The sequence below is a fragment of the Bison bison genome, unplaced genomic scaffold (assembly GCF_000754665.1).
Source record: "Bison bison bison isolate TAMUID 2011002044 unplaced genomic scaffold, Bison_UMD1.0 scf7180017864160, whole genome shotgun sequence".
NCBI classification, from domain to species: Eukaryota; Metazoa; Chordata; class Mammalia; order Artiodactyla; family Bovidae; genus Bison; species Bison bison.
The window spans coordinates 6,277,158-6,292,069 of NW_011494732.1; the positions used below are offsets into that span (position 1 = coordinate 6,277,158).

General features: G+C 44.0%; 1 protein-coding gene across 9 annotated transcripts in view; it reads left to right on the forward strand.

Annotated features, from left to right (window-relative positions):
• CLIP1 (CAP-GLY domain containing linker protein 1) overlaps window positions 1-14,912 on the forward strand; it is a 118,005-nt gene that overhangs the window by 85,882 nt on the left and 17,211 nt on the right. For all 9 annotated transcript variants that reach the window (XM_010841319.1, XM_010841322.1, XM_010841326.1 and 6 more), the window contains one exon: window positions 4,595-4,715. In XM_010841319.1, coding sequence (XP_010839621.1) covers window positions 4,595-4,715 — 121 coding nt within the window. The remainder of the gene's footprint in view (window positions 1-4,594; window positions 4,716-14,912) is intronic.

Here is a 14,912-nt window from a genome sequence, read left to right on the forward strand (position 1 = left end):
ATCATATATATGATTCACGTTGTAGTACAGCAGAAACTAATACAACATTATAAAGCAACTATACCCCAATAATAACATTTAAAAAAAATAGTATGCTTATGTGGTAGCTAATCTCAACATTAGGAAACATCAGACCTTCTATTAATTAATCCCTTAAAATACTTTCAATAGGGGGTGGGGGAAAGCATGCACTTTGAAGAGTATCAAATAGTCTTGATTTTAAGAGTAATCTAATCTTCTGGTGTGGACATTAAATGAGCAGAACTTTGAAAGCCTTTTTCTAATCCGAGTTTACTCATCAGTCTGCTGCCTATATTTTAGGCAGACAGGCTGCCTGTGTTTCCTTTGTCAATACCGCCTTTCGAGTTTGGTTCTTATAACTGCTGCAGATGGTTATTTATCTGGCACTGTAAGTGGTAGTTACAGAGTAGATTTCATTTTGCTTATCTGTTCTGAGAACTACTCGGTATCAACTGTGTGAACCGAACATTTAAAGCCAGTTAATCTGGTGAACATTTGAGGAAGGCCCTTCTGCTAGGTACAGTTGAGCTAGGAAGGATCCAAAAATGAATTGTATGTGGACTCTGCCCTTCAAGGGTTTGCATTTATTTCCAGTTCTGCTCAAACAAATAGATGAGATTCAAACAGAAACAAAAGCATCAATTCCAAACTCCTCTTCCCAAGTTGGCATCCTCAATACTGCTTGTTGATCAAGCTTGGGTTAGATTAGTATATTATCTGTAGTTCTTCTGTGAGTTCCTAAAATCCTCCTAGAAGAGGTCTTCTCTGGGCTACTTACCTGGGATGGACAGCTCACAACGCTGACGATGGATCCTTTCGTCAGTCTTCGTTTTAGTGATATTGCTCTAGACGGTATTTAAACAGCTCCCAACAGTTCCATTTACACCTATGTATATGTGTAGAGTTGTGGTGGTGGCCTCCAGGAGAGGCTTGACTCTCCTGGTCTGCCAAGGCTAAACAGCATAAATAGAAACAGCCATTGCTTTTTCTATGATGGGGAAAAAAATTCGAAGCTGTTCAGAGAGGGGAGGTTCAGCTACAGTTAGGGATCTCCCCTGACCCCGTGACACAGTAGCCCTGCCGGCCTGGGGGTCTGGAGCACTACATTGACTTCAGTTCATCTGTGTCACACAGGCATCTGGTGAGGGAGGATCTGAGCATCGGGAGAAGATTCCCTCACCAACCTCCCCGTGCCATAATCCCACCTCTGAGCTCCCTGGGCCGTACTAGGTAATGGAGGGGCAGGGCCAGAGCGGACGTATCACAGCCCCGGGGAGTCAGATAAAATCCCCTGTCCTGCAGCACCCTGCAGGAGCCTCCTGTAAGGGTCGTCACACTGGTCTAGATTTATGTGTCCCCGTCCTCACTCAAGTCTTTCTGTTCTGTCTCCACCCCTAGTCAGCATGGGGTGGTCTCACTTCTGCCAAGAGAGAAGCTCACTCTGTGTGCCCTTGCTGAAAGACCCCGTTGAATAACAAAAGCTGAGGCCGCGCCTGTAGGCCCACGGGAGCAAAAACCCATGAGCCATACCGCCGCCCACCTCACCTGGGCCTGCCTTCCTCGCAGGGCTGGGTTCCCACATCTCCCTTCCCCGAGGGGAGTAGTTCATGCAAGGAGGAGCTGCTACTGCCAGTCTGCCGTTTTTCCTGGCTCCCCACGGCTACAAGAACCTTGCCCCGTGTCAGTAGCTTGGCACAGCATGGCCCAGACTCAGAGCAGGACACAGGGGCAGCGGGAGACACAGCAGTGACGTTTGTGAGAAGCCGCGGGAGGGAGGTGTGAGGAGTGGGTTGAAAGCGCCCTCCCCAAACACACCCCCAGTGACTCATTGTTCCCTGCCTGAGCCTTGGCCACATTTCAGGGACCAGCTGATATAAATGTACTGTGTCATGAGAACAGTGCTGCTCAAAAAGAGACCCGCAGTCATTTTACTGTGCTCTGAGCTAGAGGAGGAGCAGCTCTTTGAGTTTTGTGGTTTACCACATACCCGGGATCTTCATGGGCGCTGGAGCTTTTCAGGTGTTTCTCATTGCCTGCCAGGACTGGCGTTCCTGGAGGAAAAGGGACACCTCTGCAAACCCAGGAGTTCTAATAGGAACCAGCCGTAGGAATCTTGCCCTTGGCCCTGGAAACTCAGCCAGCCCTGGCAACTAAACGTCCCTTTTCCTCTATGCCATTTCCTAAACTGGTTTTAGGAAAACTCTTGATTTTGGCTAGCCAGGTCCTATTTTTAGTTGGAAAGAGAACAAAATTGTGTATCTCTGGTGTGTAGTTTTTGACTCTGAAGGAAAATGACATAAGCAATCTAATTTTTGCCTTTAATTACTCACCTGGCTCAGTCGTAAAACTAGAATATACTAGGACTTCCCTGGTGGTCTAGTGGCTAAGACTAGGCCCTCAATGCATGGGGCCCAGGTTCAATTCCTAGTCAAGGAACTAAATCCTACATGCCACAACTAAGACCTGGTATAACCAAATAAATAAATATTTTTTAAAAGTAGAATATGTTTAGCATGGTAATTATTAAATTTATGATAGATTGCTCAGTAGAATGTTTGCAAGTCAATATCAGCAGTGTTTATTTTGCATCTCAGTTTTAAAATCGTGAGTCTTCTTTTGTTTTACAAGATGTCGTTATATACATAGGGAAGAAAAAGCAGCTTATAAAATTGTGAGAAATATATTTGTAGGTATTTTCAGAATTATTCCTTAGAGTACGTCCAGGAGGTGGGCTGTTGGAGCGTCCTCTATCTATGAAATGTACATATCTCTCCTCTGGTCTAAAGAAAAGTTGAAAGATGTTTCTATGTTCAGACCACAACTGAGGTCTGTCTGCCAGTTCTACCTCTAGCTCTCTTGATTCTACAACTTACTTGGGGCAAATCTTTTCACTTCCCTGAGCTTGAATTTTGTCATCTTTAAAATATAAATAACAACATGAGCCTCCTTGGGCTTTGGGGATTAAATGAGAAAATGTACATGAAATCATACTGTAGATTTTAAAACATTGAACATATATCATTTGTATAAATCTTAGGGCATCTTGATATTTCCTGACTCCTTGTTTTAATTTTCCTTACTGGGGGCTCTTAATGGAAACCAAGGTTTTAAAATTTTTTTAAGGATGAAAATGTGTAAGAGAGAAAGAACAGGATCAAGAACTTACCACTGACAGGCCACACAAATGCTGAGCCCAAATAGCTCCTAATGAAGGTTGTGATCACTTGGGAATAAAAGGTTTGGCTTATGATGATTTCATCATAAGTAAAATCCTCTAATTTATCAAGAATTGATAGACTTTAGCCAGAAGATAAACTTTACTTGTAGTGTGTGTATGTGTATGTATGTGTGTGTTGATCCATAATTGAAATCAAGCCTCCCAGCTTTTGAGTCTAAAATTCCTTCTTAGTTTTTCTTCACTTGCTAAATAAACATCTCTATCAAATGCCAATTTTAATATGCTAAGAGAATTTTCGTGTTGACATATTCCCCTATATCTTCACAAGGTTAGCCCTATAGGTATGTTATAGGTACATGGAGAGTTAAAAATCAAGAAAACTGCAGGTACCAAATACTGCCACCCATTAGACCACTGAGGTTAAAAATAGACGTGTTCATGCATCAGCAGATGGAATCATACCCAGATGACTTGATTCAGAATTCAGCCACGTTATGACAGCTCACTAAATGGAGTGTGGCCAGCCCAGACTTAAAATTCATAATTGCATCAAAACCACCTTCTATGGTTTAAAACTAAAATCCAACAATCCAATAAACTATTTTGAATATCCACATGTAAAGGATAATTTGGGATATATATATTTTAGTCAAGCTTAATAATAGGAAGATGTTTAATACATGTGTTTACCCTGCTCACATTTTATATGCTGATATTCATAATATGTATGGTCAGCAAGCTGTATTTTTATTTGCTTCTTTTAATTACAAGTCAACAGTATGGAAAGAATATAATCAAAATTAAACACTTGTTCTGTAATTAGAAAACTGCATTTCCTTTGGGCATTTCACCTTTAGTCATCCTGAAAATATACCCAGATTCACGGCAACACTTGATTCTGACAAATGCTAGCAAATGGAACTATCAGCTTTACATTTCTTCCTAAAAAAAAAAGATTACAGATTTGTACAATTAGAGCAGAATACTGTGGCAATGATGGAGATCACTATCAATGTAGTGTATTTAATTTTCTAAGGGAAACAAAGGGAATACCGGCCATTTCATCTGTCATTTATTTTAGAGAGTAACATTGCTTTTTTGTGTGGGGAGTATTTAGAAGTGGGGTAAGTGTGGGTGGTGAGAGAGTAGATGTAGTGTTGATTAGGTTTGGGGGGAAAAAAAAAAAAGTAATAATTGCAGGCAGCAGTCCTCCCCCTGAGAGGTTAAAGCCGTTTGGCCCCTCCTGCAGGTAGACAATACTGCCTCCTGTTATTACAGATCCTATCAGGCACGTGACCCAGATATATTTTCCCCGGTGCAGTGGAGTTGGTTGTCTCCCACAGTTTCCTTGCCTGTCTTGTTTCTATGGTAACCCCACACTCGCTGTCCTTGCAGAGAAACCCTAAAGCAGGCAGCAGCTCAGAAGTCCCAGCAGCTCTCAGCGCTGCAAGAAGAGAACGTGAAACTTAACGAGGAGCTGGGGAGGAGCAGGGACGAAGTCACCAGTCACCAAAAGGTCAGTGGGCGTCCGTCGGGGTGGGCACCCCTGGCCCTGCCAGGCCAGCATCTGCTGCTGCCTTGGGCAGGGCTCGCGGAGGCTCCTCGGAGACTGTGCTTGATGTGGTTGGGTCATTCCAGTGGGATCTCAAGTCACCTGTGTTTTATGTCCCCTCATTTTCAAGCATGCTGCTATAGCACTTAGGTAGGAGCGAGCTGACAAGTCCTTTAAAAAAAAAAAAAAAACACCGGGAACTTGCAAGCAAGGAGAAAATAAGATTTTTTATCAGATGATCTTATGGCAATGCATAAATGGAAAGGGACAGTATGTTTTGCCTCCTGCCTTGGTTTCAGTTTTGTTTTTTTTCTCTAAGATGTTTTTTTTCTTTCATCAAAATTGATTTTAAGAAGAAGGTTCCAAGAATACAGATTTGGTGTGAAGGTTGGAAGCTGTTTTTAAATAGAACTCTGCTTTTCTTTTAAGTAAAAAACAATGTTTAAACAGCTCCTAAGGGAACTGTGTATACCTGTGCACTGATGCATTGGTTTATGAAATGTGTGTTATACCTGGAATGAACTAGAAGCTAACCACAACCCACTTGTTTCCCTATTTAAATTATAAAGGTTTCTGATAAGCTCATTAAACAGTGAAGGAAAACTGATTTTAAAGAATGCCCTATTCTTTTTTTTTTTAATTCTTGAATCAAAATGCTAGACTGTTAGCCACATCTGGCCTCAGAGCAGAAACTCAAAAAAAAAAAAAAAGACATTTTAAAGAGAATTTTACCACGTGGTCATTATTCTTTGCTTTGCATGTCAAGGGGAAATTTTTTTTTCCCCAAGCATATTTTGCAAACATTATTTCTCATTTGGATGGAGTATTCTGGAGTAATTTGTACTGACTGTCCATCGATGTGGCGTCGTTTGTGGTGAAAGCACTCTTTGGAGAATTGATTTCAGACTTGTAAGTCTTCATTAGAGCTCTCCACAATGACCCTCCTTCGTGGGAGAAATGGCCCATCTCTCCAGACCCCAGGATGACAAGCGACGCTCTTGGTGACTATAACTCACGCTCAGTGGCTCTTACCTTACTGTGAGACAGGCACAAATACCTGACAGCCGTCCTCCTGTGAGCTGGCCCTGTCATCACTCCATGTGTTAAAGAGGAAGCGGAAGCACCAGAAGGTAGTCACGTGCTCAGCCTCACTCAGCCGGTAGTGTCGGAGACGCGTGTCAGATTCTGATTTGGGTCAGGGAAAGAATCAGAGTGGGTTGACTTAAACGGGGTCACTGCACTCTGCTTTGGTCGGTATGTGAGAGAGTGGGGTTCATGAAAAACAGAAGCCCTTGGACCAGACAAGGTTCTTTTCTTCCTGGCTCAAACCAGTGTGTGAAACACTGGGCACCTCTGACATCAGCGTGTCTGTAAGGACTCGCAAGGGAAGGATCTCAGCCAAGTGCTGAGTCTGTCTGTCTCCTTTTATCTCATCTCACGGAACATCTTTGGTGGAGAGCGTGGATCCCACTAGTGGGAGGAACACACAGAGGTCAGCTTCTTGTCTTATGTTGTGACCTTGACTGGATCGTTGATTACATTTCTCTTGTCTGTCACTCAGAACCGGCAGACTTAGGAGTGACGCCTCACGGTTCCTCAGGCAGGGGTTTTCAGGGCTTCTCTCCATCTGCCAGCTCTTCCTCTTTTGCCTTGGGATTCAAATTTACCTTCCTTTTGAAAAGGTTTTGTGACTAGCAATTTGAAACGCGGAGACTTTGAAGAGTGTTAGGAAACAGCACCTGCAAGCAGCAGCTAGGGCAGTGGCTTCCGTTTAAATAGGGGGTGGTTTTGTCCTTTGAGTTTTACTCTGGAGAGAGAAGCAGGCGGCTGGGAACCAAACCACGATAGGCTGTGACGTGAGAGAATGTCCATGGTGAGCACCGAGGAAGACCGCAGATAACGCTTCACTTGACGTGCGTACGTCTCAAAAGAGTGGAGAGAATCTCCCCATTGAAAGTAACTTAGGCTAAAGAAGATTGATTCATTCATCGGCTCTTATTACTCTTACTACATAATCTCCAAGAGTCCAGAGATCTAGACTCCAAGCAGTCTTCACAAGCCGTTTACTTGTGTAAAATCACGAATTTCCACTTTGTTGCTTGCTATGGTTGAGCCAAACTATCCATAAGCTTTGTTCAGAAATATACTACAGAGTTGGGCAGAAACCCTATTTCAGAAAAAGAGCTGAAGCGGAGGGGGGACTTCCCTGGTGGGCAGTGGTTAAGATTCCATGCTCCCAATGCAGGGGGCCTGGGTTCAATCCCTGGTCAGGGAACTAGATCCTGCATGCGGCAACTGACACCTAGTGCAGCCAAATAAATTAAAAAAAAAAAAAAAGAATTTTAATTGTAGTGCTGTAGAAATATCCAGTGTTTCATGCTAAAGTGAAGACAGTAAAGACTGAATGTGGGACAGATAAACGCTGACCTGGACCTGAGTTCCTTCCTGTTCCCTTTGCTCAGCGGCGCAAAAGTTCGCTGACTGTGTTTCAATCGCTGAGCAGATTGTTCTGCCGTTGTTTCATAGAATCATCATACCTGCAATAGTGAGGTTACATTATAGGAAGGAAGCTGAGGCTCAAACATGAAGCACTTCACCAAGGACACACAGCCAGGCAGCGGAGGAGCCAAGATCAGAACTCATGCCTGACTAACTCGTAAGTCTGTTGGCCTGCTACTATCCTTTGCTGAGAATAAAACTTATTTCTTTGTACTTCATCATTAAGTGTTAAGATTAAAAGAAAAAAAGAAAAACCCTCTGAACCAGGAATGGAGTAGGTGGGGTCAAATAGTACTATAAAAATGCACTTTCAATCCTACCATTACTTTTTTTTTCTACCTCAAATACTTATTTTGCTTAGAAAACCCAAGGGATCCCAGAATCTGTTCTACATCTTAAGGCTCTCACTGGGAATATTGGCCAAGGGTTTTGATTTCCTCAAGAAGCCTTTTGTGAAGAGAACTATTTCATTTCCTGTGTGTTATTTGCAAGTGAGATGATTTGTTGCAATAAAGGAATCCCTGTGTCCCTGTGACTGGTTTTGTAGAATGTCCTCTCCTTTTATCGTCTTAAAAGCTGATGTAGGAAGCTCTGAAATAACGAGGGCTAACAGAGAGCAGGACTGGCTGATGGAAGGTAGAGAGACGATCCACTCTGTGCTTCATTAGAACCCACATCTGCCTTGATTGACACCTGGGTGCCATGTTCCCCCCGGAAGAAGTGTTGGAACAGTTGGCAGGCTCACCTGCTCTGGCTCGTAGCCCTCGAGAACCCAGCTGACCAAGCCAGAAGCAGAACCCACACGTGCGCATTCTTTGTGGTCTGCTCCATCAGATATTGTCCCTTGCAGTGAAAAATGGGTCTCTTAAGTCCCCTTTCTCAAGCAGGATTTTCATTTTAAGAGGGGAGGGGAGTGATAACCAAGATCAGTTAGGGTTGTGAGAGGCGGAAGTGTTGGCGTTAGCTGGCATCACCTGTAACAGAAATCCTTACAAAATGTTACAGAGTGCCTCCTCTTTTCAAAGAGGCTATGTTAGATTGGACATATGGAATTGCTATTGTTTTGCAATTTCATATGACTCAACCAACTAGATAACGTAATTTACCCTTTCTCATGATGGACGGTTTTGAGGATTGTCATTATAATTGCTGTGGACGGTTTGCGCTCACATTGTTTCCCGCCTGATGGCCGACTGGTTTTGTGCTGCTTCAGGTTTTGGGTGTGTGCACGTGTTCAAATACACACTGCATAAATGTACTGTTTTAACCAATTTACAGTGTGCAACTCAGTTGCACTTAGGTCATTTACAGCGCTGTGTGACCATCACCTCTATCTAGAACATCATCACCAGCCCCCCCACAAAGAAAACTCCAGTAAGCAGCCACTCCCCATTCCTCCATCCTCCCAGCCCTGCCAACCACTAATCCATTTTTAATCCGGGCATATTTGCTTATTCTCTACATTTCACAAAAGTGGCAATAGACAGTACGTGTCCATTTGCATCTGGCTTTTCATAGCATATTGAGGCGCATCCATGCTGTAGCCTGTGTCAGGATTTCATTTCTTTCCGTGGCCGAGTTGTATTTTACCGAAGGGATAGACCGCATTTTGCTTGTCTGCTTCAGGTGTCTTAGGCTCCTCCACCGTTCAGACTGCCTCACATCCCTCCTGAAGCCTCCATCCGTGACAGGAGCTGCTACCTCTCATCGCCCCTTCGGGTCTTCTGAGGGTTGGGAAAGCCTCCTTGTTTTCCTAAAAGCAGTGCTCAGCCTAGCCACACTGTTGACACTCGCAGCCCTATCTTCTCCTCATCTTTACTTCCAAACTTTGAATAGTCTGCTTTGTGCCCTGTTTCTCACCTCCCCCTCTGCTTCCCCGCCCCCTCCAGTCTGCTTCCTGCCGTTCCCAGTGCACTCTGGCGTGAAGGATGGCTTCCCTGTGGTGTCTGCACACTTGCGTGGCTCCTTCCGCCCTCTGTGGACGTTCTGACTCTCCTCCTTCAGCTTCCTCCACACCGTTTGCTCATGTTTCTCTTTCCTCTCCCACCACACCACATCACTTGCTATTTGTGTGTCTGCTTTTCCAGGTCTTCTTCCTCGTCCCCCACTCGGTGCACTTGGCCTCTCTGCTGGTCGTCATCTTTCCTCTCCAGGTGGCCGCTGCCTTCCCTGGTTTGGGTCACAATCTCCTTCTTGGCTCTCTGTGTGTGACACTCGGAACTCAGGCTCTTTCCCCACCTGGCGCTGAGACAGTAGGACTCCTAGAGCAAGACATGCAGGTTGAGTGAATGAAGGAGTGAACGGGTGATGAAATAAGTTCCTCATTTTCAGCCAGGCCCTTCAGTCCTTTTTTGCAGAATACGATGCAGAGACTGTGAGACTTGCCCCTTCCACTTCTCTCACACAAGTCCACTCACTTCCAGTCTCCTGACTTTGTTTCAGAGAGGTCGTGGTTGCCAAAATCCAACCGCAGCATAAGCGGGCCATGCGCCCCATGTGGATGGTAGATTCGTACAGTGGATTCAGGCAGGGTCACGTGGTTTCAGGATTAAGAAAACCATGCAGTGCATTATTCTTTTCATAGAGAAAATACTAAAAATAATCCGAGTGATGTGAGTTCTTCTATAGAGGCAGTCACCTTAGGGAGTCACTTTCGGAATGTCTGATTTATCATTCCCAAACTGCACGTGTTTTCTCCCCCGGGAGGGCTGCAGAGACACTGAACTGTCACTATGGGAACAGTGCTGATTTTTTTCCCCCTGGTTATTCGCAAAATGAGGTCACAGTTGGCTTATGGAAACGAGACAGATATTAGATGACTCAGTCACGGTGTTTCATCAACAGTTCCTCCTCCCAGAGGATATGACAGATGCAGTACACAAAAGACTAGGGGTTATCATCTCAATTGATCCATGAATAATCACCTGCCTTTTACATAAGCCTGCATTCCCAGACCTGAATGTTTAGAAAGGAAGCACTATTTTTAGCTCGTCATGTTTCATTTTGGAAAAGTAGTGATCATCAGCCATCAAATTTTAATCTGGGCTGAAGTGGGGGTGCTCATGGGCAAGTAGGGGGCGAGTGAAGGTTGATCCCAGAATCTCTCTCCCTCAATACCTAATGAAAGACACACACTTATTCAGCTATTAAAAGGGGCTCCAGGGGCTTCCCTGGTTAAGAAGCCACTTGCCAATACAAGGGACATGGGTTTGATCCCTGGTCTGAGAAGATCCCTCATGCGACAGGCTGACTAAGCCCGTAAGTGCCTAGAGCCCATGCTCCACAGCCAGAGAAAGCCCACAAGCAGCAGCAAAGACCCAGCTCAGCCATAAGTAAACAAACAAATTAAATAATTTTTTTAAATGATAAAGAATAAATAAATAACAAGAGCTCCAGGAAAATCCAGCAAAGCCAACCAGTTTCCTATTGTAAACGCTGAAATTGACAGTGGCCTGACTCTGTGTTCATAGTGGTAAGAGAAAGGAAAACAGATAGCAAAATTCCCAGAATTTCACTCTAACTCCCCTCACCCCCAGTTTGGAGAAAACTAGACTAAAGGGAGTAAGTAGGCAGCCAAGGAAAGAGCTTTGAGGCTAAGGAGCCCTCTGCTACCACTCAGGATTCTACCAGACCTGGAAGAAAGTGCTAGCTGTCATTTTCCACAGCTAGTCCAGCCAACAGAATGGCTTAAGTAAATGAGGGTTGGGTGGGAATGGGTGGGTTTCCCCCCCACCCCTACTTCAAATGATGATAAATGCACAGGTAGGTAGTACCAGTGGGTACAGCCACTCCAGAACTTCCTCAGGGAAGCCTACCCTCCCTCTTGGCTCTGCTGCTGTCCTTAAGCATGGAGGTTTCATCTTCTCAATCTCAATGAGTCTTTTTTTTTTTTTTTTTTATGACTTAAACATGTAGACCTTGCAGAACTTTCTGGAAGGAAGCAGGGGGAAGGCCAAGCAGAGGGCTCCTCTTCACGGCATTTATCTCTTCATTTGGAGACCCTCCAGATCTCTGTAATAGTGTCACCAGTTGCAGAGATGAGTCTGGATTCCTGCAGAAAGGGAAGGAAACACAGAGGAAATGAGAGTAGATGTTGAAAGAGCCAACTTATGATGCTGCTCAGTTGCTCAGTTGTGCCTGACTGTTTGCAACCCCTTGGACTATAGCCCACCAGGCTTCCCTGTCCTCTCCCAGAGCTTGCTCAAACTCATGTCCATTGAGTCAGTGATGCCACCCAACCATCTCATCCTCTATTGCCCCCTTTTCCTCCTGCCCTCAGTCTTTCCCAACATCAGGGTCTTTTCCAATGAGTCAGCTCTTCACATCAGGTGGCCAAAGTATTGAAGCTTCAGCTTCAGCATCAGTCCTTCCAACTTGTAATACCTGCCAGGTAATAGAGTTACCTCTATGCCGACACACTGGGTGAGATGCAGGATCTAGAGGAGAAAGCTCAGAGAGAGACCTATAGCAGACTCTATTCATCACTTGAATTGCAGTCTCTCCATCCTTGCCCCGGGCCCTCTGACTACAGAAAGTATAGCCCACAGCACCCAATTTTCAGTTGTAGCTTGAACATGAAGATGAAAGGGCTCAGATAAAGTAGGAAGGACATAAAGGACAATTCATTGACATTACATGTGAGCAAATAGAAGGTCTAAGCAGAGCTGCCCATGGTAGGATGAGCAACTGAAAACATGCTGTACCAAAAGAGGAAAAAAGTAAAGAAAGGAACCTAGGAATCCAAAGAGTGATGGGGAATTCAGGCCATGAGAAAGCATTACCCAGAGTAAAATATGGCTGTGTGTTATATAAAAATTTAAATGATGTAGGGACTTTCCTGATGGTCCAGTGGCTAAGACTGGGCACTCCCCATGCAGGGGGCCAGGGTTTGATCCCTGGTCAGGGAACTAGATTCCCACATGCAACAACTAAGTGTTCGCATGCCACCACTAAAGACCCTGCATGCTTCAACTAAGACCTGGTGCAGCCAAATAAATACATATTAAAAAAAACTTTAGTGATGTAAATAAAACAACTGTTTAAAGAGACAAAGATGAAATAATACAAGCTGAGTGGAGATAAGGAAGAGTTAAGGAAACAAACTGAGGACCAAAGCCATACAGTATCAGAACTGCTAAATATGTAGAAATAGACAGGGACCTAACAGGTGTTTCTGAAAATATACAGAGAATTCTTCAGGTCCCCAGGCAGAAAAAGCAGATTCCCTAAAAAAGAAAAAACAGCCGACTGCAGCTGCATTCAATGCCAGAAAAAAAGGAAAAACAACGTACTACATTGTTTCCCAAGTTCTAATGGACAGAAAATATGATCATGAGCCTTGTATCCAGGCAGTTATTATTCAGGTAGGAAGACAGATGTTTCTGAACATGAAAGAACTTGGAAGCTGCAGCATCTGTGAGTCCTGCAAAGTAGCTACTTGCTGATAAAATTTAGCCAAGCAAGACATGATTTAAAATACAGGACTTGGGACTTCCCAGGTGGTCCACTGGTTAACCTACTTTCCAATGCAGGGGATGTGGGTTCAATCCCTGGTTGGGGACCTAAGATCCCACATGTCATGCAGCCAAACATTAAAGGGGAAAAAAAAACCAAACCAAAGACTTACTAGATCGAGGGAAGCTGGGCAAAGGGACTAGAGGTGAGTACTAAATCCAGGTAAATAGACAGCTAAGCTGACAGTTTAGGGAACTACAGATGAGGGAATAGAGTTGTGATTCCAACTTTTTATTTGGAAATCATTTTATGCTTTGTGGAAAGTTGTGAAAATAAAACACAGAATACCTAACCACAGTGCGATTGTCAAATTCAGGAAATGGAACACTGTTATCTAAGGTACAGGCCCTACTCCTGCTTTGGCAGTTGGTGGTGGTGTCCTTTATAGTTTTTGTGGGTTTTTTCTTTACCTGATTCAGGATCCAGTTGACTCAGGTCTCTTCAGTCATCTTTATCTGCAATGATTCTCTGCCTTTGTCTTTTATGAGTAAATAAAAACAGGCCTGTACATATAAAATTTTTCATTTTGGTTTTCTCAAGTGTTTCCTCATGATGATATTTGGATCACTCATTTTTAGCAGAAAAATAGCATAAGTGATACCCATTATTGCTTTATCCCATTATTGGCGATGTCAGTTTTGATCATTTAGTGGAGGTAACGTCAAAATATTCGCAAGACAAAAAGAAAAAAAGATCAAAGACAAAGGAGAAATAAGAAAAACATACAGAGAATATGACTAACAAAATGTGAGGTGGTAGACTTGAAAGCAAGTGGAAGTATGCAAACTTCCTCATCTTTTACATCAGGATGATGTTTGATATTATTTTCAATTAAAATTTGCTTAAATGTAAGAAAATGATATTAACATCTTAGGTTTTTAAAAAATATATATATTCTACTTTAAAATTTTACAAAATAAATGTATAGTATAAACCTAGTAGGAGTTCTTAGAAACGAATATGTCTTTGTGGTAAAGAACATTTTTCTAGGACTTCCACGGTGGTCCAGCGGTTAAAAGACTCCAAGCTCCCAGTGCAGAGGGTGGGGTTCAATCCCTGGTCTGGGAACTAGGATCCCCACGTGCCATGTGTCACAGCCACAACTTTTTTTTTATTTTAAAAAAGGACATTTTTCTGCCCTCAATCATTTTTTATATTTACTTGCTTTTTTATTTCTTCTGTTAAATTCATATAAAGTTAAATTTGCTTTTTTCTCTCCTTTCTGTCCTTCTTGTTCTGTATACAGAGAAATGTGTGTGTGTGTGTGTGTGTGTGGCAAGACAGCTAATATTAATTGTTTCTTCTCTGAAAGGGCTGTTCCCAGAAATTGCCAGATCCTCCTCTTCCTTTCCGCGCTCCCCCACCACCTTAACCTTCTCCACTTCTGAGAGCAGGAGTCTGTCTGTGTGGGAGGCCAGACTAGAACTCTTCAGACACTGGGGCTGGGGCCCTGACTTGCGCTGTCAAGGTAGAGCCGCTATTTTAGACCTCAGAACACTAGCTTAGAGAAGAGGCTGAAGTCGCCCACGCATGAACCACTTCCCTGGGGAAGTCAGTGATAATCGCAGCTACTGAGCGCTGGCTCCCTTGGACTAGCTGAGCAGAGTTCCTCTGAGGGGACCCAGGCTCCTCAGTGCCACTGCCACTCACACCCGAGCACAGCACCAGCTCACTGACTATCTGACACAGTTGTTCACGTGCCACATAGTTATCGAGTGCCTGCCATGTGCCCATGCATGTGTGCTCAGTCGTGTCCGACTTTTGTGACCCCATGGACTGCAGCCCGCCAGGCTCCTCTGTCCATGGACTTCTTCAGGCAGGAGTACTGGTGTAGGTTGCCCTTTGCTTCTCTGGGGAATCTTCCCAATCCAGGGATCTAACCCACCTCTCCTGGACTGGGAGATGGATTCTTTAGCAACTGCGCCACCTGGGAAGTTATTGAATGCCTACTGTATGCCTGCCAGTAACAAAACAGAACATTGCTTCTCCTTCTTGAGGCTGTGGTTTTTCCTGTGGTCATGTATGGATGTGAGAGTTGGACTGTGAAGAAGGCTGAGCGCCGAAGAATTGATGCCTTTGAACTGTGGTGTTGGAGAAGACTCTTGAGAGTCCCTTGGACTGCAAGGAGATCCAACCAGTCCATTCTGA